Source organism: Ornithodoros turicata, chromosome 1 (genome assembly GCF_037126465.1).
Source record: "Ornithodoros turicata isolate Travis chromosome 1, ASM3712646v1, whole genome shotgun sequence".
Taxonomy (NCBI): Eukaryota; Metazoa; Arthropoda; class Arachnida; order Ixodida; family Argasidae; genus Ornithodoros; species Ornithodoros turicata.
The window spans coordinates 47,085,164-47,108,839 of record NC_088201.1 but is presented as its reverse complement, the minus strand read 5'-3'; the positions used below and the strand labels follow the sequence as shown (position 1 = coordinate 47,108,839).

Below are 23,676 nucleotides of genomic sequence, written 5' to 3'. Positions count from 1 at the left end.
CATTCGCGAGAACTGTTGTGGGCTACAATTTAGTGAATTGGTGTTGAAAAATGCAACAGTGCGCATCATTCCGCGAATATACGGAACACTACGATCGAACTCGTTCCAAATCCACATGCCCAAGACATGCATGCGCGCGCTTCTCCTGCTGTTTCATTGGATGCCGCCAATCTTTGCCTCCTGGGGAGCCCATTCGTTGCCGCCAAAGACGGCTCTGTTTTCATTGCGTTTTTCTTCTAAACGGTCGCGCTGTGTGAACTAATTTTTCTTGCATTATACCAATTGAAACACGAACTTTCACTTGAGAATAAGTTGTTTTTGCATTTTAGTGACCCTTTAAAGTATGGAACGATTTATCTCCCAGCTTGACTTTGTGCTGTACAACTGGTGCAAAAAGTTGACGAGTATTCAAATACTGCAGCGAAAATGAGTTGAAGTAAGATGCGCGTCCATGAAAGGAAAAAAAAAAAAAAAAATCAGCTTTGGTGCACAGGACTGCTGTTCACTAGATACCTGGGCAGACACAGCTGCTATAACGACCGATTTCGCGAATGGAGTTCAAGCTCCTCATGTAAAATATTGCACGAAAATTCCAGTATAATTATTTTTAATAGGATGCGTAGCAATCAGCTTTGCATATCCTTCCTCTACATTACGTGCAGCAGCTCCAGGCTTCTAGTGCTCCACGGTCCATCGAACGCTTCAGTTCGACATAAAAATCAACTCCTAACTTGTATCACTCATATTCCGAAAACGTGCTAAGAAAATCGCCCTGTTTCTTTCAAGCAGGTGGCATCACATTGCTAAGCTTGGATTTGATAACTTCCTTTATTGCTCTCGATGTACTAAACCAGAGAGCTGAACCAAACCCGAACCGAAAACCGTTATTTTTGGTCGAACCGGAAATGAACCGAACCGAAACAGTCGACGCCATCTTGGAGCTGAACCGGAACTGAACCGCTAAAGAATACCGGTATAACTGATTCAAATAACGGTTCATACGGAACTAAAGGCAGTACTTTGGGGTCCAATATGGGTCCTGTATTGGGCCGGTATTAATCTTGTCTTTCATATCGCGCCAAATCTTTCAAAATCCTGAACAACCGTTGACGCCCTCCTGCCCGCTTCAAACACTGTACCACACAAACGCAAGTGTGCTTTAACCTGCCCGTTGTGCTTCATTCCCACGCGTGGCCCCAGAACCGGTTTGTGAACCGAACCGTTAAAAAAAACGGTTCCAACCATTATAGTTGCTTTCCAGAGCTGAATCGGAACTGAACCGTTATCGTCGAACCTAAACCCGAACCGAACCGATAAACGTTTCGGTTCGACTCTCTGACTAAAACTCGCTACTATGATTTACGTCAACGCTACGGTGTCGTATGAGGCCCATTTCACACTAACGTTTTTTTCTCGGCAGTGTTTTTAAAGGGGCTCCAAACGGCAATTTGAACTTGTTGGCTGCGGCACCTTTTGGTATGCTGGTGAAAGGGCTCGCCGTTGTCGGCCTCCCAGAGGTGGTGACACCTTTTGTACAGATGAATCTGATAGGTCCGTATCTTCACCACATACAGCACGCTGCTAGCCAACCATCATCCCCAGTGACAACGTTCTCGCTCCTGATTTGTTGATAATGGGAGGCGGAGGCTATTATGTAGCCATTATGTAAGGTATTATAGCTACAAAATAGGCGCCGCCTCCCGGTTTTCAACAAATCAGGGACGAGAACGTTGTCACCCGGGATGATGGTTGGCTAGGAGCGTGCTCTGTTGTGAAGTTCGTTTTTAAGTTCTCCCCCTCTTGTTTTCCTTTTTTTTTTTTTTTTTTTTGCTATAGTCGTGACGATGCACACTTGAGTGCGGCCACCAACGGCAAGCTACTTCGACCCCCCCCCCCTTAAGAGTGTATGGCAGAACGTTATGTGTACCTGCGAGTTGGCGTCTGATTGGGTGCTATAGTTCTTCAAATGACGTAACAATGCATAGAGGTACCTGGACGGCGGTACGTCTACTCGCTCGTATAAAAAAAAGTGCATTTTTATATTAACGCTGCACACGTTATGGGGGATTGAACAATAAATTGTAAATAGAATAACGAAGCGTAGAAAAACAATATTACACCTATTACACCCGTAACTAAATACCTATAGATAGTTCTTACCTCTTTTAACGGAGCCAAAACGGGAGTATTGGAATCTACGGAGCTCGATTACCTTCAGCTTGTATTTTCGAAGCAAACGGACGACAAATACGGTAGTGTGAAACCGGCCTAAATGTAGATTTTACGTGTGTGGCGTTTGCATCTGGCTAGCAGTCGAGTTGGGCAATATAATTTCAAAGCGAATGAACTGAACCAGGCTGACCTTTTCAACGACCACCATGTGGCTATTTCCTTACTCCTCGTTGTGTTACCTCTGGTAAGCGAAGCAGTTCTGTGGAAATGACAGCGTTGTCAACCAATCGTCTTATTTTATCAACTACCCCGTGAGTTTACTAGGTGGGTTTTCATGTCAATGAGTACATACTAAAATGTATTTGGTAGCCAATGGAATTGAAGGAGGTAACGTAAGTATCGTGTCGGATAGACAGAAGTGGCTGTAGATGCCATGGGACCAAGTATTCATTCTATGTTTTCGTTACTTGTGCGGGGTGGTTTCAGTTACCACTTTTAAACGGACAGTTCGCTCTCGAGACATGAATTTGTAGATTTTTCTTTCCACCGATAGTAGATTTCCTAATGAATCCCTGCTTCACCTTTCGCCTATATGAGCGGTATAATTTGTGGGCATTGTAAATCATCAGAATTTACACGGTTCGATGAACCCGACGGTAATTTGAGAGTCTCGTTTAATATTTCTCTCAACGGTTTGCTGTTCCCGCGCAGAGAAAGGGATGTCAGTGTGACGACATTGTGACATCACGAGGGAGTTCCCTTGCCGCCATGTTCACGTGATCTGACCAATTTGAACGAATTGCTTTGGTTATTCCCTCTGCGGATAATACCTTTGTGTTTTGCACGAGCTGGAAGTTTAGGGCTTCAGCACGTGATTAAACCTGTTGCAAAGCCGGTTAGGTTCCTCGCACAATTTACATGCAAGCCGGGCCTGATGAGGAGATTCTCCTGCTTACTCCTCCCCATTAGTCTCGGCCGGCTGGCGGCTGTCACTACAAAATACGAATAACGCGCATAACTGGGAAATATATCAGTCTCGAGGGAATGGTCTCGCAGGAGAGTTGTTTGGAGTTACATGCTCCTCCCACAGGGAGCCCCGTTGTTAAGTACACGTTCAAAGTACATGTTCAAGCACCAATAGTGTCTATCGCTCACGATAAAAATTTTTTCTTTTTCATTTTGATTACCCAGTGATGATGATGAGGCAGACGGGAGAGTGCATGGTAGAAGAAGCGTTGCGGCGCTATTTCACTTGCGGGTCTAACTTCCTCTGGAAGATGGTAATATGGAAGAGGCACTTCGCAAGGCACAGGACTGAGTACGGACTCCCCAACGTCACGGGCCAGCCCACACAAGCCACGAGGTCGAAAGGTGCTGCAAACACGGATGAAGACGAACTGTGCACGTAAGAACTATGAAAACGAACTATGCGCTACATTTAATGAACAGACACGCAACACGCAAGTGCGTTATGCGCACAATTGATAACAGTAACGATCCTCGTCCTTCCTTAGCCGCCCACACTCAATAAACACCCATCATCACAAATGGTTATCTCTTCTGACTGATTGAAAATGGGAGGCGTACTCCTTTTTTGGGGCATTGTCATAAAAAGACGTTCATCACTATCTCCTCAAATCAGAAGCGATAATAGTATCACTGCGTACAGTGCACTGTTAAAACACAACTTCACCACATAGCACGCTCCTAGCCAACCACAATTCCGAAGGATATCATTCTGTGTCCTGATTTGTTCAAAACAGGGGGAGGTGCCTATCTGGGGCATGCATAATGTGTACCAGATAGGCGCCTCCTCCCATTTTCAACAGATCAGAACACAGAATGATATCATTCGGAGTGCTGGTTGGCTAGGAGCGTGTTAGGTGGTGAAGTTCTGCTTTTTAGCGTGTATGCTCACCGACCAGTGATAGGCCAAGTACCTCAGAATTGTACCTAAAGTACCGAGTATGTGGCATCATTAGTACACTAAAGTGTATTACATTGCAAGTGTATTTAAAGTACAGCACAAAGCACTAGGCACATTATTTTAAAGTAGTCATCAAGTACACTGCCAATTTATTGTATCCCCATGCATTTCACTGTTTGGTAGAAATGTCTTGATTTGTAAGCAAAATTTCAGCAATCATTTTTGGTCAGTACTATGAGCCCAGCTGTTTAAGTCCTTACTTGTGAATATGAACTCAATCACATGGCATAATTTGTCAGCATAATTGTGGACAACATGCGCACAGGCAATCAGCTGTGCTGTGATTAGGCCAAAACAATATATCCCGACTGAGCCAGAATCAGTGGTCCCTCTGCTTATAGTGTATACTGTTCTGATGCTAAGCTTCGGGTATAAGGTGCGAACAAATTTCTGACCGAAAAGGCACAAGCCAACACACATTATACGTTTATGAACATCCATTGCTGCTTTTTGAGATACCACACATTTTAAACAGGATCATGGGAAGGTAAGCGCAATGGTAGCCTTCATATTTAAATGCGTTTGTTACCTGCAGCTATGTAATCGATGTGACCTGTTAAAAAGGTAGAATGTAAATTCGAAATGTCAAAATGAAAAACAAAAGCATGTGTGCCTTTCAGCCTGTTGCTTTACATCGTCACCTAATACTTAAATGCCAATCACACATTCTGAAATAGAGTGTGTATCAACTATCACTGCAGGAAACAAAATAAAAAAGCAATAGAATCGTACATTGGGAGAACTGGAAAGCCCAAGTCATTGTGCTTCCGATCGCCCTGGTGCTGATCGCCGATCACAACACGCGCACGTCTTTGCATGCCGCAGATAATCCGTGAACATCGTAATGAGGTGAACACGATACTCTCATTGTCGCGAGTGAAACTGGAGCGCATACCAATGCTCGCCATCGGCCAGGGCTTGGTGTTCGATAGAGTGCGACAGTGTTCAGGTGGCAAATGAACACCGCGAGCTGTACAGCGACACGACTCGCTCTGAAGCTGAAATTCGAAATTGCGGGATAAGTTCTTGGTTGTCAGTGGAAGACCAACTTCCAGCTTTGACACTTGTAATCAACGAAAAGGAAGTGTCCTCATGGCCCCTTCCAACGTACTACAGGTTTTCCTGGCGATTTTAATCCAAGTGCCAGCTAGATTAATCCCAGTGCCAAACTAATTAATCCAGGCGCCATTTAAATTAATCCGAGTGCCATACAAAATAATCCAGGTGCCACTCAAACTAATCCTATATAAATGCTTGGAATAGTAGACACTTTGCGACATAGGTGGTGCGGTCTACTACGTGGAACCCAACTTTTTGTGAGTCACATATGTCAGAGTTGCATGACATGACATATACTCACTGTTTTGGGTTATGGCAACTGTTTGTGACAGTTTTCGTCATAGCGTGACCTTCTAGGGCCTTACCGTGTCGCAGCTGTATGGAACGGTGATTTACGACCATTATTGGCTACAGAACCTTTTTGCCACAATTTTGGCGAAACCGCTTATGGCGTGACTTTTTGGGACTTCTTCATGTCAGAGCTGTATGATATGGTTGTTTAGGACCATTATTGACAACTACTACACCGTTTTGGGAGGACTTTGGTGATGCCGAGTGCGACTGCGGCGTGCCCTTTTGCCATTTCCTCGTGACGGAGCCATATGGTGTGGTGCCATACAATCATTATTCACAACTACACCATTTTGGGACAATGTTCTGGAGCAGCCTATGGCGTGACTTTTTGGGACTTCCTCATGTTAGAGCTGTATGGTATGCTGGTCTACGACTATTATTGACTACTCTACCTTTTTGGGATAATTTTCGTGATGCCATTTCCAGCGTGATGGTATGGTGGTTTACGAGCATAACTTTCGAACGACTTTTGTGATACGGGGTGTGGCGTGACTGTTTGTGATTTCGTCATGTCACACCTGTGTGGCGCGGTTATTTACCACCATTATTGACTACTACACCTTTTTGGGATAATTTTCCTAAAGCTGGCTACGGCGTGACTTTTTGGGACTTTGGTTTATGACCATTATTGACTGCTACACCTTTTTGGGACGATTTTCGTAATGCTGGTTAAGGAATGACTTTTTGTGGCTTCCTCATGTCGGAGCAGTATGGTAATGTGGTTTATGACCATCATTGACTGCTACACCTTTGTGGGACAATTTTCGTAATGCTGGTTACAGCGTTACTTTTTGTGACTTCCTTATGTCGAAGCATTATGGTATGGTGGTTTATGACCATTATTGACTATTACACCTTTTTGGGACAATAATGGTCATAAACCACAATACCATACAGGTCCGACATAAGGAAGTCCCAAAAGGTCACGTCGTAGCCAGCTTTACGAAAATTATCCCAAAAAGATGTAGTAGTCAAAAATGGTTGTAAATAACCGCGCCACACAGGTGTGACATGACGAAATCCCGAACAGTCACCCACACCCCGTATCACAAAATTCGTTCCAAAATGGCGCAATTATCAGTTATGGTTTACGACCATACCATCACACCGAAAATGGCATCACGAAAATTGTCCCAAAAAGGTAGAGTAGTCAATAATAGTCGTAGACCAGCCTGCCATATGGCTCTAACATGAGGAAGTCCCAAAAAGTCACGCCATTGCCTGCTCCGGAACATTGTCCAGAAAAAGGTGTAGTTGTGAATAATGATTATAAGGCACTACACCATACGGCTCCGACATGAAGAAGTGGCAAAAAGTTACGCCGCACTCAGGATCACCAAAGTTGCACCAAATCGGCGTAGTAGTAGTCGATAATGGTCCTAAACAACCATGACATGAGGAAGTTCCAAAAAGTCATGCCATAACCGCCTTCATCAAAATTGTGGCAAAACGGTTTTGTAATCAATAATGGTCGTAAGTCACCATTCCATACAGCAGCAACATGGTGAAGTCCTAAAAGGTCAGGCCATACTCGGCATGACGAAAGTTGTCGCCAACAGTTGCCATAACCCACAATAGTGGGTATGTGTCATGTCATGCAACTCTGACATACGTGAGTCGCGAAAAGTTGGGTTCCGCGTAGTTGACCCTACCACCTTTGTCGCAAAGTGTCGACCATCCCAATCATTTATATAGGATTAATTTGAGTGGCACCTGGAATATTTTGTATGGCACTCGGGTTAATTTAAATGGCACCTGGATTAATTAGTTTGGCACTGGGATTAATCTAGCTAAAATCGCCGGGAAAACCTGTAGTTCCTTGTCAACATTTCAAGACTCCTGACAGTGGTCTTTGTTCTTCAGAAGTGCTCCTTCAACGCACAAATTTAGTATTTGTTATTTTTGTCTGGAGTCTCGCTTGGGTACTTAAATACTTCATGAGAAACTACTAGAAAAAGAATCTTAGGTGCAGGACAACGCAAAAAGTCTGAAATGTACTTAAGCACAGTACAAGTACTAAGAAATGTACTTAAGCTGTTACTTGAGTACTTGGTACTTCAAGTACAACCCATCACTCTCAGGGCCGACATTTGTGTACTTTACCATATTTTGCGTCCCACACTGACGCGCACATGCACACATTTCAATGACAATTGAAAATCATGATGTGTGTTAGGATATTTATCAGCCTTCTCTGAGCCATTCGCTTCGTTTCCTTTTCAGGGCAGTGAAGGAATTTCAAGAGTGCACTCTGGAAATCACTCAAAACAAGGAGTGCCCTAACTTTAGTTACCTCAGTGAGAAGATGCTCACCATGCAAGACATCCTCGTGGGCGAGCCAACGAAGATCGAATGTCAGTACGCTCCGTTGAACAAGAATGGACCCTATCCCTACTTCAGCAGGCGTAAGATAACCTCATGCGACTCGCGTGCTCATCATGGGTACTGTAAGTACGGTGCTTATCGCCACACACCAGCACAGTAGAGATTTACAGGTTGATAACCTCGACGTAGATGATAGCTCAATTTGTCTAACGATTTTTTTTTGTTTTTGTTTTTTGTTAATGAAGGCAGAAGAGTTGGCTAGGACAGAATAAACGCTTGCTTCCAAATGCGCAGTTCCTTGGAAGCGACAGTCCAGAATTAAAACTAAGTTAAACTTAAAAACTTATTAAACTTAAAGAATTAAGTTTTAAGCGTAATCATGATCCCAGAACGACGGTTGGAAACATGTGCGTGAAATGTTAAACGAGATGCTTATAATATAATTATAAACGTATCAGCGTTTTGTTTGGAAATACTATTAGGTGGAGATTATTCAATCAGGTGCACAAAAAGAAAGTACCGTCAATAGCGCGCCGCCCATTATCGGAGTACTGCCGAAACCTCACAATATTAATAGAAGTGCACCAGGAAACCAATGAACAGTAGTGATTTCCACAATACTCAAAACATCGAAGAACGGAGATAAGGAACATCACGAAACAAAACGTGACTGGAATAAAATCACGCAGGCGCTGCGAACTTTATTACTTCCTTACTTTGTGCAGTTTGTAGTGCCATTCGTAATTTTGGCTTCGGTACCAACCACGCTAAGTTGAAAAGAAAAAAAAAAAAAGAGGGGGGAGGGAGCCAGCTAAACAAGAATGCAAGAAGGAAAACACACACACCCAAAGAAACAAACAAAACAAGCAGATGGAATCCTTTAACCTATGTGGGCGGGGCCTTAGGCAGAATAGCGATGAAGCCCGTACACTGATCATAGTGCGCGTTTGCGGTGGATTAGGTGTAGACAAGTTTCGTTTTTGTTTTATCTGTCGCAGAATGCATTCCAGAAATATGAAACGAGACAAAGCGTCCGCCAGCCCGAGATGTCCTGTGAAGCGGACTTTCGCTGCACAGAGGGAAGCATGCAGGAGAAGCGCACACACCTCGGGAAGACAGTAGTGTATTGCAATACAAAATGAAGGAGGTCGAAGCAGAAAGACAAAAACAACGACGACTAAATAGAGACACCGTACTATACATTACTTATTTCAGCCATCACAGACCCATTTTCTGCATCGTCATTTTAAGCACTCCCGACGCGCAGGTCACGCAGCACCAAACCAGTGCCAAAGGGTGATTACCGTACCAGGGGTGATTACCTTTCCCAAACACAAGAGTACATCGGCATCCGAAGCGAGTAGTGAAAAGTAACCACGAGCGTATGAAAAAATAAAGCAATTAATTGGCACTATGACTTGTACCGTAACGCAGAATGCATTCTGCGCACGCAAACTTGGTCGCGATGACAAAGAGACCACTGGACTCTCCAGTGTGGACCACATGTAACAGCATGACACGTTTGCTATACACCAGAGCTAACTGAGCATGAACTAGAGGAATCAATAGGTCAATGCCGGTTTCTGTGCCGTAGAGGGTGAAGGGGTAGAGCCAGATTCTCGACATCCGTATAGGATGAAAGATGATGAAAGATGAAAGTCACTGAAAAGGTTAGCCAGCTGTAGGGATCGAACCCACATCTTCTGGATTGCCGGTCCAGGGCTCTACCAATTGAGCTAAGCTAACACGCCTCTCCAGTGGCTTTCGGGGTGCGTCATCTGAAGGGACGACAAACCAGCCACTCAGACTGGAGAGGCGTGTTAGCTTAGCTCAATTGGTAGAGCCCTGGACCGGCAATCCAGAAGATGTGGGTTCGATCCCTACAGCTGGCTAACCTTTTCAGTGACTTTCATCTTTCATCGTTGATTTCTTAGGCAATTTGAGGCTTGTTTGTATCTGTCCCTTCTTTGTTGTTCCAGCCTCAGAACATCAGTTTATCTCTTATCCGTATAGGGTCTGTACGATACTTTGCAGGGCGTTCCGTTGTACCCACACTTTGCATTAAGCTATGTTAAATCAAAAGATATTGGTATCCTTGTGATTCAGTTGTGTATGTTATGCGTTAAGGGTCTGTGGTGCAGCGGACTGATGTGCCGGTGCATAGTGGCAACCTAGATTACAAGGTCAGAGCAATTTCTTTTCTCAAAACAGACCATTGCCAGGTTAGCGGATTAGAGCAGCACGCTTTATACGCTAGCTCTTGTCCCTCATCATAAGTGAAGCTTTCGGTAAAAGCAATGGTAGACACGGCCTCCTGTGAGGATCACAATTCGTACCTGCGGCATTGTAACATGAGTGTTGCTGAACTAAAGAAGTGAACTTTGTTGCCTATCAGAGAACCTTCCACCTCCTGGATGCTCCTACCGGAAGCTGGTGAAGCTCTTTTCTTACTGCACGGTCAACTTCTTCTCGAGCTTCGCGCTTGCCAAAGACAACACACAGGCATGCATGTAAGGAGAGACACAACGCGCGCGCTGTGAAACAACAGTAGCGACGCGGTCATAAACCTACGTGGTACCAAATAACTTGTGCACTCTTAAAACAGAACTTCCCCACGTTGCACAAAATGATACTTTTATCGCTCCTGATTTGTGGAAAGCGCGGGGCTCATGCCTTTTTGTGACACTTAACATAACTGCATAAGTGTCTGAAAAAGGCGTGCGCCTCCCGTTTTTAACCAACCAGGGGACAGAACGATGTCATTCGGAATGACGGTTGGCTAGGAGCGTGCGACGAAGCTCTGTTCTGGGAGTGTAGTGTCCGTTCTATGTAAATCAATGTTCGCCCGCGCTGCAGCTCAGGCCTGATCTTGTCATGCAGGTTTCTGGGTAGACACAACAGTTGTGTACAGCAGGCTCGACGATCAACTGGTTGCGGAATGAAAGTGAAGGAGTTGGACGATTTTGTCTACCTGACTAATGTCGTACAAGACAAGCATGCTACCCAATGCAGAGGTCAAGGTACGTCTGCTTAACTTGCACGATTTCACACTGCACATGCTCTGTAAGGTCTTATTGGATCTGGCGTTCAAAGCAAATTGTAAGCTTCACGTTTCATGAATAGTTGAGCAGCCGAACTGGTACAACTTAGAGTGAATACGAATATCTTGCGCATATTGGTGTTGCCTATACAGAGGAGGATGTCGTCACATTTTCCTATCACAATTCGAGATTTGCCCAAAGGGATCTTACTGAACGGCTGTGTTAGGAGATAAACGCTTAGAGTGCCATGAAATGGTGAAAGTATAAAAGACATGAGATTTGGACAACTGTAGTAAGGAAGCTCTCCCCAACTTCCAATATTTCAAGCACCTTAATTCTACGGCATGTTGCGTCAACAGTACTTGTACAAAGGCACAAACCCGAAGCAGTGATAACGACACCTATTGACACAAAAACACGTTCTACCTGCGACAATGTCCTGAAGTACAGCAAAGGTGGACGCGGTGACATTCCTTGAAATTGAGGGATGGACGAACATGAATTAACAAGTCTTGTGCTGTCGCTGCATGTTCGCCTGTTGTCGTCCCTTAAAGGGAGTATCGTATCCAGAAAGGGACTATCCTTGACTTTGCTGACCAAGCGCAAGAGAGGCTCCGCCTCCAAATGGCGCTCCGCCTCCCGAGTCCTCCTATTGGTGCGCCATTTGGAGGCGGAGCCTCCCTCGCTCTTGGTCAGCCAAGTCAAGGATAGTCGCTGTACGACCTGCGATGTACAACGAGTGATGGCGACGTGCCATCACTCCTGACCGCTGATCGGACGCCAAAGTCTCTGTGACGCTCCCTGATTGGCCTTGTCCGCGTGAAAGGGCGCTCACTGATTGGCCTTGTCCAAGTGGCGTTTCCAGAGAGGGAATTCCGGAATGCGCTCAACATCCGTCGTCTACCCTTGACATGCATTACATCAAATTGCGCCATTAAAGGAGCATGGAAAGGAAATTTGAATGGCAATTAAAATGGAATGTCAGTGGCAATTGTCAATGGAATGACAATTAAAAACCGTTTTTAATTTGTCAAGCAATGTGTAAAAATTATTCTCGTAAAATATTTCGGCTGAACAATGTTTTGTTATAGCGCAATTCGATTTATAAAATCGCTTCCGTGGCGGGAGGCTCGCGCGCTCCAGCCACAAGCCACTCCCCATTGAATGTGACGTCAAACGTTAAACGTGCTCTCATTCGCTACGGAAAATTCGTCTGCTTCGGACACGGCATGCTCCTTGTTGATAGCGGTTCATTATGTCCTGTTGGTTTGAGGCATAAAACAGAGGTGCAAACGAACAATAAAACATTACGCTCATAATGGTACCGCGATCGTGTGTCTTATAGTCATTGTTTTTCACGTCTCCAACTAACGAAAAGTGCCAGCGTCTCACATGAGGCGATACGCAGGGTGGCGGTTCGTGCTGTTCGCGAAGCGATGCAATATGACGCGACTCACCTCGTATTCGTTCCTGGAAAACAAGACAAACAAAGTGCGTTCTTTCTGTGTGCAACTTATTGAACTAGTTCAACGATCGCAACTTCCACTCGCACTGCACCTGCACGTCCCCATTCCCTTTTGGAGGAGTGCTGACCTCAATCCACACGCGAGTTCCCGGTTTCGTTGCACTGCGTGTCTTCACCGAGCAACCGAAAAGAATCGACTGGCGGCGGACTGATCAGACGACCAATGTTTCCGACGCCATGTTCTGTAAAAAAAAAGAAAGAAAAGAAAAAGAAAGGTAGCCGCTTTGATGCGCATGCGTCTCTCGGTAGAACAACGCGCGCGAAAGGAGCCCGCCGTCACCTTGACAATTGTCGGTGTCAGATCGCAGCCGAGTTCACTTGTGAGCCCTAGGAGTGGAAGCAACGTGCAACGTCACATCGTGACGGAGGTGCCCGTCATTTCTCATGTGTCTTCCACGGGAGTAGGAGAGAGCGCTTCGCACTCGTGAGAATCAATCGACTGCTGCGCGCGATATTTTTCTGCTACGCTCATATTTCTTGCGTGAAAACGTTATTTAGTGATCGGACATTCCATCACGATCAAAAACTTTTTTTTTCTCGGTCTAGACTGCTCCTTTAATTCGCGTCGGATTTTCGACGTCGATGAACGAGGAGTAAAATGGTACTGTAGTTTCGGAATCGACCGTGAAGGATGCGATAGTCCCTTTAATCTCGAGGTATATCACCATGTACAGAGTATCACTAGGTCACCTTACATGTTACTTTTATGTTCAGCATAACAAATGTGCTGCGCAATTTCCCTATTTTGCTTTTCAATATCAGAGTGGGGTTACGGCAGACGTCATTTTAGTAACACTATTTTAAATTTTCCATCTTCCAGAAACCAGTAAGTTGGCGCAAAAGAAAGGTGAGTCTTTCGTGCATATTTGGCAAACCTCTAGATCGCTATTCTCCTCTGTGCCCACCTGTAGAGGGTAACTTGTAGTTTCCCCAAAGCAATTCGGGTCACCAAATGTTGGGACACAAAGAGCAACGACCATTCAGGTTGGTGGCAAGTGCCTGACTGATCTTTGAAGTGAATTGCCGTTCGTGCCGGCGCGCGATGACGACGTGAGCAGCCGACGATGTCGGTGGCTCTTCTACGACAAAACCAACAATGATCGATCTCATTTCAAAAGCGTGTTTCTTTGCACATTTTCTGTATGACTATCTGTCTGCAACTGACTGTCGTGCGAGAACTGAAGTATGACTTGAGAAGGCGGATTGGTAATCCGCTGTAAGGTGATGCAGACGAAGGAATAACGGTAAAGTCGAAATAAAATAGACGTGCAACATTTATTTTTTTACTTTCAAGAGCGAATAACATTTCGCTGTATGTGCAATTCACCCAGTAAAGAAAGTACGGCGTGATACACGTATGCAGCACTGGCTCAGAAATTACTTAGAGCAACTGCGCAAAATAATATTTTGTATCGTGTCATAATTTACACGTAATTTGCACATTATGCAAGTTCTTTGACGACTCTTAAAACATCACTCATGGCATGTCAATACGTCTCTCCAACTTGCAGACATAGCAGGGGTACCTATGCTGTGTAAGAAGAAAACCCTGCTCCAGAGATACTTTTTATGCAGTTTCGACTTCCAGAACCAGCAGGCACTAAAGAAGGACCAATGCCAGTAAGTCCTGACGGGAATATGCACGCTTTCCTAAATATCCACTTGCTACTTGAGCGTTCGCACGCGTCGTTGAAAGCACCTTCGGTGTCGCTGTCCTGAACATACCTCCCGGAGCTGAACATAGCAAAGTATTTTTTTTTTTACAAAAACGTACACACAATAGAATCGGAGGTTGAAATCATCTTTGACGACTGAATCCTTTGGGCAATTTGGCATTGTGTGAATGAATCTTCTGAAATGCTCGTTGAACTAGAGCGCTAAAAGTTGTTGCAGTACATGGTGTTCATTGCCTTATCTCCCTAGCTCTCAACTGGCTAGTGGCTTCGTCGACTTTCATTCTACGTGCAGTGAAATGACACTTCGGATATTTGAACTCGTTTCCTAATTACCATAACAAGTCTGTTAGGAGCGACCATGCAAAATACTTTCGCGGAACGGTGTGATATCATTGCACAATGCAATTTACAGAAACCCTCTGAGAAATCAGCCATGTGCGGAGTGACATGGCCTTGGAGGCGCAGTTCGTTTTTGTGCCGTGACTCATTAACGAGTTTTAGTGAATAGTTTCACTCAAACGGTTGGCGAACGGTTTTGCCCCTGTCCAATCAGATGAGTCAGTGCCATGCTGAGTCAGTCCCTCTTCTCATTGGCCCTCAGCGAGACCGCCCGCGAACTGTTTCACTGAAAACGATTGACTAAAACTGGCTATAATATATGCGGCCTAGAAACGTAAAAAATCGACGCACAGAAACAGGAGTCGCGTTGTTTTCAAGCGATTTGGCAGCCATCATGGGAAACGCAGGCGTTTTTATGGTCACGTGTACGTTGATGTTGGCAATAACGCGTGACCAGGACGTGTCAAGAATGCATTGCACGCAATTTTCTATGGACTGATGTATTGTAGGGCAACCCTGTGAGGTCTTGTTACGCTTCGGCGGCAAATCGGAAGCCATGTATGTAGGCGTCCGTCGTCTTGCTACTTCGAAACCATGCTGTGTATTCGGCGTGTGTGAAATTCCTTCGGCACAGATTTGAAGCAGGAGCCAAAATCTTCGGATCTTCCGATCTGGAAAACAAAGCTGGTGGCCGGGTGATCCGGCAGGGGCACAGTGCACAGGTCTTGATAAAATGATAAAAAATGGCTGCCCTGTATGGATACCGGAAAGGGGACCGTTTCGTTGTCCTTTTTGCACAGATAACGAATTTTTCGGTTATCTCAGTTCACCTCAAGAGGAGCATGGCTGTATAACGAGAACCGTGACGAACTGCCGTCAATTTAAAAAGAAGCGCCTCGATACTCCTCATATTTGCCGATTTGCAGTCTTTTGACGCCGATACTACTGCAGTGGCACACATGCATTCGTTATGCATTCGTTCTGTTGCGAAGGGCTACATTTGCGCGCTGTGTGTGGGCTTGTGACATCGTCCACAACGAACACCGGCGTGAAAGCTCTAATGCGATCTAAATACCTTTCAGAGCACTGGAACAATTCAATAAATGCTTCTACGATGCCAAAGCGGACACTCAGTGCACATACACGGACGACCAGTTCATATCGATTATGCAAATGCAAACTGAACTTATGACTGAAACCGTGAAGTCGCATTGCACCCGCCAAACAGGTGAGGGCCATGTTGTTATCTCGAGCCGGAGGAGAAAAAATAGGAATCTGCCCGATACCGTTACGGTTATGAAACATGTTTCATATTTCAATAATTCAAAGCGGCGCGCCCTGCCTGCCAACGTTTGTTAAAACTCCCATTTTCAATATGTTGTTAAAAAAAGCGTGTACTGGTTAAAACCTTGCGAGTTCGATATAAGTATTACAATCTTACAAATACGGCAGTGCACAGGAGCCGCCGCATACCTTGCTCTAGGTAGCGTTTGAAGAGTTGGTACAAAGCAAGCCGCGGAGGGCGGATCACAGGCAGGAGTGCATATAGCTCCGTCGGCTACCTTAGTGTTGTTGTTGCCCTTTCTCTGTAAACGTAGCGTGATAGGGAGCTCCACTTAGTGTATCGATAATGATAATTCGGGGCTTTACGTCGGGAGACAACTGCGATCATGAGCGACGCCACAGTGGTCGGGTCTGCGGATTAATTTTTGCCCACCTGAGAGTTCTTTAACGTGTGCAGAGATCTCGACACACGGCACACCACATTTAACGTCCCTCGCGGAAGAGTGCGTGCCTGAACAACTTGTACCCTTCCTCCAAGTTGCCACTGTTCTCGACCGGGTTTGAACCCGCGATCTTGGGATCAGCAGACGGACACGATACCGACTGAGCCATGGAGGGCGGCCTTAGTGTAGTTCCCTTTTGAGTATTGTGATTTCAATATTATACATCTGTAGCAGAAGGAAACAGAAGGTTGCGCGACGTTGGTGCCCTCTCTTGAGGGAAATGCAAAACGCTATTCTTGTTTCTGTGAAGCTCGTCCCAAGCTATTGAATACGTGTTGCGAAGCGCGAGTTTTCAATCAAGCTTGATCTGCTAGTTACTTTTCTGAACAAAAATGAGCTTTCCGTCGGAGAAGGACCGCTCACAGCCTCCTAGGAGCTTCCGAGAGGTAAGTAGAGGATTTATTGGAACGATATTGCTATTTTAGACTGCTACACTCGAAAAACAGAACTTTACCGAATAACACGCTCAGAACCAGCAGCAACTGATATCGTTGGTTTGTTGGAAATGAAAGCGTACGACTTTCTGTGTCTATTCGGAGACATGTTCATTGTCACAACAAGACGTACGTCCCGCTGAAATCAGTAGCGACAACCTAGCGCGGAGCGTGTTATGTGGTGAAGTTCTGTGTTTAGGGTGTAGTAGGGGGAGGGCAGTAGCATAAGCTAGTGCCCAGGTAAAATCGCAGCTTTAACCACAGATGTGCAACAAATACGTTCGAACAAGTCAAGGCATAGTTGCTCTACTAGCCCTCTACTAGCCCTCTACTAGCAACAAAGAATAGACATGGACACAGTGGAGAACCTTACAATAAATATTTTTATTGTTCAAATGAAATTAACTTCAACGAATTTATCTGATATATATGCAAGATCTTTTTTCAACCAAGCACAGTCTCTCTATATGGCCTTAGTAGCTGATGCGCCAATAAAACCCGAATTAAACCAAATCTAATCAACAGTCTCTCGATCTCTGTAAAAACATGTTAGAACAAGTCATACTGATGAAAGCGAGCAATAATTAATCTACTCGACGTTTGCACTCTACTACTACGTTTTGCACTCAGTACAAATTTTACACTATGTTGTTATAAATTGAAATCAGAGTGACAATTTTTAAAAAACTCCGTGTTGGCGTCGCGAAATGACTGTGGCTATGAGCGACATACAGACGTGGAGAGAGGACAGCACCACGGTGTGGGGGACGGGGGGTTAGCATGCGTCCCGGGCAGACATCATGGGGAACTGTGGCGACATTCGTCTAGAAAGTCTGCCAGAAAACCCAGGTAAAACCCGAGGCAGCACAGCCAGTGCGGGGATTAGAACTCGAACCTCCCAGTCCCGGCGTAGAAAGCAGTCATCCTAGCCACTGTGCCACGGGAGCTGGCAGAACGGAATCGGAGCGAGCAATAACTAGAGGTGAGCGCAGATAGGATCGACGGTATCTGCATTCGCACAGTATCTGCGCATGTAACATCTGCATCCGGAACCGCGCTAGTCGAAATAAGTGAACCGCATCCGCGCGTGTATTGAGTATACTGCACGGCCGCAGTCATTACATTTTCAAGAAATCTGCATCACAAAAAGGTTATGTTACAAAACATTTCTACTGTCCAGGGCCCCTATCTAGGGCCCAGATAATTTGTCCTTATCTCGTAACGCGCGTTGAAGGCGCATGGAAGTGACATTTAACGTCGCTCGAAATCCTGCCTCATCTGTAAAGCTGTCCACCAGGAGTCATCATGCAAAATGTTTTCGCTCTACGGTGTATCGTCATTGCCCAATAAAATTTACAAAAGACGGTCGGAGAAAGCAGTCGCGGACGAGAGACACGAGCCTCGCGTGATGTAGAAAATGCGGATAAATAAAATCCCTCCTCTCCCGTGGAGTTGCATACGTAAAGAAAGGAGTCAGATCTCGTCATCACGTGCAAGCGATCTACATCGTTCGCTTCATTGCGGATTTACTCAGGTTCCATCTATGTATTGATATGGAACATGTTAAAGGAGCAATGCGGTGACATTTAACGTCGCTCGAAATCCTGCCTTGTTTGTCAAGCTGTCCAACAGGAGTCATCATGCAAAATATTTTTGCTCTGTGGTGCGTTATAGCTGTGCAATCGAATTTACAAAATACAATCTGAGAAAGGCGGCCGCGCACGGCCGGCACGATGCTCTCGCAGAGTTGTGCCTAACTCGTTACAAGTAACTCGTTACTTGGTAACGGTTACTTTTTTTTGGTAACGAAGTAACGATTCAGTGACTTTTTAAAAAGTGGTAATAGTAACGGAATCAGTTACAAAAATTGGTAAAAAGGGAATTGCCTGAAAGGTCCTTTCAGCCTGAGACGACCTCTCAGTCCTATAACACATCAGACCTGAGAAGTATTTTCAATAGGGCGGGAATTTTCTCTGGATGAACGCTACGAGACCTGAGGGAGAATTAGGGATTCCAAGTCGTCCTGACTGCTTGCAATCCTTCGCTCACGAATTCCAAAGACATCGTCGTGACATTGTCCAGAGGAAGATAGCCGGGAGGATTGCGTTACACTTGTACAGTGTAACCATTCTGTCCCTCTTTGGTCTTCAGTCACTGCAATTCGGAGACCTGACCTGCAAGAGCCGGATGACCTGACAGGACTCTTGAACACTCAGGTTTTTTTAAAGAGTGTCGCGTTGTGTCTGCGTTTCTAATCTCATGACTCTAGTAGTTAATTACGGTTAGAAAGTTTATTTTCAGTAACATACCCCGTCAGTTATGTTTTGGATCTCTTAGGTATGAGCGATGCACAATATCGATTCCGCAAGCTCCGCGAAAAGTACACTCTCCACTTCCTGTAATTGTATTCACAATTTTAAACACTCGACGGATTTTTCTTTGCACGCTTTGATTATTGATCTCGTGATATGTGGTTTCAACAATGATATATACGTCCACCCTCTAGCTACAAAACGCTAGCTACAAACTTTTTTGTTCATTGTAGAATTTTTTATATACTGTTGCTTCCAAAGACAGCATCCCAAAGACTTCTCCCGGATATTTTTAACACTTTGCAAGAATGTGAGTAAAACTATGTTTATGCGTGACAAATGTTCGTAATTGATATAATCTTCGTTGACTTAATGGAAATCACTTTAGCATAAGAAAACCGTCGTCACGCTGTGTACAAAAAGTGAGCTGTTGTAAGCACTTGGCGAGAAAAAAATGAATGATGGAGCACAAAGGTGGAGAATAATGGAGCAATCATTTCGCATACTTTGCATCGTATTTCTAATCATTTTAATGTCATTTCAGTCTGTTGATGTGCAACTTAGAGTGAAAAAGTGTACATAGTTTCCTAGAAACGCTTCACGTGCATTTGAAACAAAGGAAATTGTACTATGTTGTGATGGCATGCAGGTAGTGTGAAGATTTTAATGATTTCGCTTCAAGGGGGGGGGGGGCACCAAATTGTTCCTCTTGAGAAGACAGTTCTCACTCGACCTGAGAACATGGTAACCACATTTAAATTCAATGATATACGTATCAGAAATCTCTATATGTTTGTTTATTTCCATACACTACATGTCTTGATTTTCGCTGTTCGTTCTTGTGCATCGATTATGTAGAACATTGTAATGATCTGTCGCTTTAAGCCTGCATTAATAACCGCTAGTGAGATGTTTTCGCCGCATTTGTACAGCTGTAGTAGATGACACTTCACAGAGACACACACAAAAAAAAATCAGGTTTTTACTAAAATGCTCGCTCCTGGTGCAGAGTTTGTGAAGTAGACACGGCAGAATCAAATTGAAGTCCTCCAGTGGTTCAACACAGTTGATGTGGACGTTAAGTTTCAATAGATATTCGTACATGAGGCGCTGTTCTGTTGCCTTCAACTTGTGTTCCGGAGTCATCGCTTATTCAAGTGGTGATGGAAAGAATTGCAGGGGGTGTGCCTGTCGAATACATCACGGGACATGATAGCGGATGGATTTTTACTTTTTAATACGTTCTTTATCAATACATAAATGGAACATAAGCAAATCGGTAATGAAGCGCACGATGTAGAGCACTTGCTCGTGATGCCAAGGTCTGACTACTTCCATTATGTATGCAACTCCCCGGGTGATATCTGTTGTCACATAGTTCAACTATTCGGTAGCTGGCTTAAAAAATTCAGTCACCAATCCAAGTGATCCCTCCAATGTAGATGTGCAGACATTTTCGTAACACGCCTATATCCTGCGCACCATTTTTTTTTGTAGCTCCCCTTGTGCGATGTCTTCGATATCTCCATGTCATGACATAACGAAAGCAGAGATGACGACCTCATTGTGTGGGTCTTCTTCGAATCAAGAGCTTCAGTTCTAAGCTCTCCCATGATGTGTCACGGTGTGTACAAGCTTTGAGAGAACAGTACATAAACATTTTTCATGGAAAATGAGAGAGCAAAAATGATGTGATCCTTCATATGTTTACTTTATGGTGCAGCTTTCTGCTCTATTTCTGTCGTGCTTGTGCACTTAATGAATGTAGTGTGTCGACGCAGCTTGCATGGAAAGGTTAATCAAGGAAGTATCAATCATTAATTTACTGTACTGCACCCCTGTACGTATTGGTGGATTATTATGACGTAGTAAAATTTATTGTCTCCATAGCAAGTATCAAAATTTTTCTTCTGTGACCACTTCGTGAGCATTTTATTCAGCATTAATTGAGCATTAACTGCATTTAATTAATAGCCCCCCTCACGTTTTGGGAAAGAGGGAAAAAAGCATGCAAAAAGTAATTCGTGAAATAGTGTGACTTACCCACCGTCCCCGCTTCTGTGGAAGTTCCAGACGGCAGTCAGCAAACGTGCATATTTTTGTGAGTGGTTTTGACGCTTTGTAAAATCTGTGTGTTCTGTTGTGTTCGTGCTACCCTTTTTAACGACTAATAACAAGGTATGTTTGATGTGTTCCAAGCTTCAGGGTTACACAATGGTGGTTGCAGGCTTAAAATTGCTGAAATAAGAATTGTAATTTTGATGGTCATTGTATTGGTTTAAAATATCTTCAATTGAAGTTTCTGTCCCCGTTTTGTGCGGCTACTTCTACGATGTATGTTGTGCTGTGAAAGCTGCAATGTTTGCCTGAACAATGGTTGTTTTCATCTCTGTGTGAAATTAACAATGGAAACAATTAGGCCTTTGATATGAACACACTAAAATTTGCAGTGAGCGTAAGAACTGATTATGATAGTAGATGTAGAACAATTATTGGTCACCACGAATCTGTTCCTCAGGCATCGGGTGATATGAGCATAGCATAAAATTGGTAGGAAGCATTATGATTCGATATGTTTTGCTCGATGTCGCCCGATTCGATTCTGTTCCTCTCATTTTGTATGATATGAACATTGTATATAATTTATAGTGAGTTGATTGGAGACTATTGGTAGCTTTATGATAAGGTTAATTTGATATCGAGTATATTGGTTTTGAATGAACTTAAGTAGAATAATCATTGCTCGCCATTATTCTGTTCCTCTGATTTCACTTGAGAATTTGTAGTGAGTGTGAAATGATTATGATATGTCAGATAGAATAATTATTGCACACTTTGATTTTGTTCACCTGACATCGGTTGATATGGGCATACGAAATTTGTAGTGAGTGTTGTGATTCGATATGTGGTGCGGAAAACTTATTGTTCGCTATGATTCTGTCTTTCTGATTGCAGTTGATATAAACATAGTGTAAAATTTGTAGTGAGTGTAAGAAATATTTATGATACACAAAGTTGATTAATTAGTGCTCACTCTGATTAGTATGACTTGTTCCAAAATGTTGTTGCACATATCGAGAGTCCGTTCAAACAAGGTCCCTGCGCATGTGAGATGAATTGGTTGAATTCAATTCCACTATGACAATAAAGATATTTTGAAATGTATAACTCTATGCTTAATGTAACGTCTTTACGTAACGCCGACAAGGGCTTTTGAGGTACTTACATAAATAAATAAATATTCTTTGCATGTGCATTTCGCGGGATAGTAGAGTAATTGCTGTTCGCACTGACTTGTTCGAGCATGTTTGTTGCACATCTGTGATTCAAGATCATGCAGTCAATTTTATTGAACCAAGTTCAAGTTCAATCACGTTAATGTTTAATGTACATCTCTGTATTCTTTGCATGATGATATGTGCGGGGACAATGCGCCGGCTCGCTGGCCAGGGGGCAGCGGCTGGTGATCGGCGCGCGGCTGATCACCACCGGTAATTAATCTAGATTACACACCTGGTTTTTTCACTAATCATCGTTATTCTACCTCGGCACTACCTTATACTACTAGCTGCCAGTATATGTTGGTGTTTCAGTTTTGACGGCACTGTACAACATCTCAAGAATTGAATTTTAATTATGTCCTTGTTCAAGAAATGTTGTCAGAAGGGGTTGAAATTGTATCTTTACCTCTTCTTTTCTTAGTGTACAAGGGTACTTTTCGTAATAGTAGTAAGTGGTATGTTTCCGACCCTCTGTATCTGTTTTTTCTAGAAGTGGAACAGCTAGAAGCAGATTTCTACGGACAGAAAGGGCATGGTTTCATTATTGAGGAGATACCTTCATGTGAAGAGCCTGATTTATGAGGCAGTGGTGAAGAAGTTGCAGAGTCAAGTAATAAAAAAGCCTCGGAATCGGGAAGTTCACAATACCGCGAAGGCGATGCGGCTAATTCCAATCAAACAGTATCATTACAAACGGAAGCACTGGCGGAAGATGCAATACAGGCTCCCGAATCGACCAATTGGTTGAATAAACTAGGAGCAAAGGCCGTCCTCTGTTTGATGCTTAGCATAAGCGTCCAGTAGACATCTCCTTGGAATTAGTACCATAAGGTTTTATTGACCATAATTTCTTTAAGACAACCTTCTACGGAACACAGATGGGGAGGGCATTCCTCCCAACCAACAAGGAGGAAAGATTTTCCTTGCGACCAGTTATGGTGATGGGCGACATACTGGTCAAGCCTCGACTCCTTCGTCGATTTCCATACCAGATGATCTATGCTTATCTTTCGAGCACACACGCGCACAAAAAGAAAGACATTGCGGATCCTGGTCTACATTGTAAATTCCGTGTTCTTCCTGGCTAAATAAAAATTTACTTTCTGAGCACTTTCTTTTACAGAACATATTTGCGTTCTTCCACGAAAAAACTGCAATCGCAAACCGAAGCCACCTTACATTTGTAGAAATTTTATTATCCCGAGTGGTATAATGCTTTGATAGTTACATACCATTCCGTTCACAAGACACCATCGATAACAGATTAGTGAAAATTCGTCAAGACACATGCATCATGTGTCTTGATGGTCATCATGGCAATATGCCAAGTTTCCTTCTTGTTGTCCATTACTTATTTTGTTTACACATAATCCAATGCCTGCTT

At 44.0% G+C, this 23,676-nt stretch overlaps 1 protein-coding gene across 3 annotated transcripts in view; it reads left to right on the top strand.

Moving 5' to 3' along the window:
- The window catches only part of LOC135398660 (uncharacterized), a 78,211-nt gene that overhangs the window by 37,859 nt on the left and 16,676 nt on the right, over positions 1-23,676 (top strand). For all 3 annotated transcript variants that reach the window (XM_064630060.1, XM_064630047.1, XM_064630053.1), the window contains exons 7-13: positions 3,364-3,577; positions 7,796-7,977; positions 10,293-10,407; positions 10,778-10,917; positions 13,284-13,310; positions 13,975-14,083; positions 15,561-15,706. In XM_064630060.1, coding sequence (XP_064486130.1) covers positions 3,364-3,577; positions 7,796-7,977; positions 10,293-10,407; positions 10,778-10,917; positions 13,284-13,310; positions 13,975-14,083; positions 15,561-15,706 — 933 coding nt within the window. The remainder of the gene's footprint in view (positions 1-3,363; positions 3,578-7,795; positions 7,978-10,292; positions 10,408-10,777; positions 10,918-13,283; positions 13,311-13,974; positions 14,084-15,560; positions 15,707-23,676) is intronic.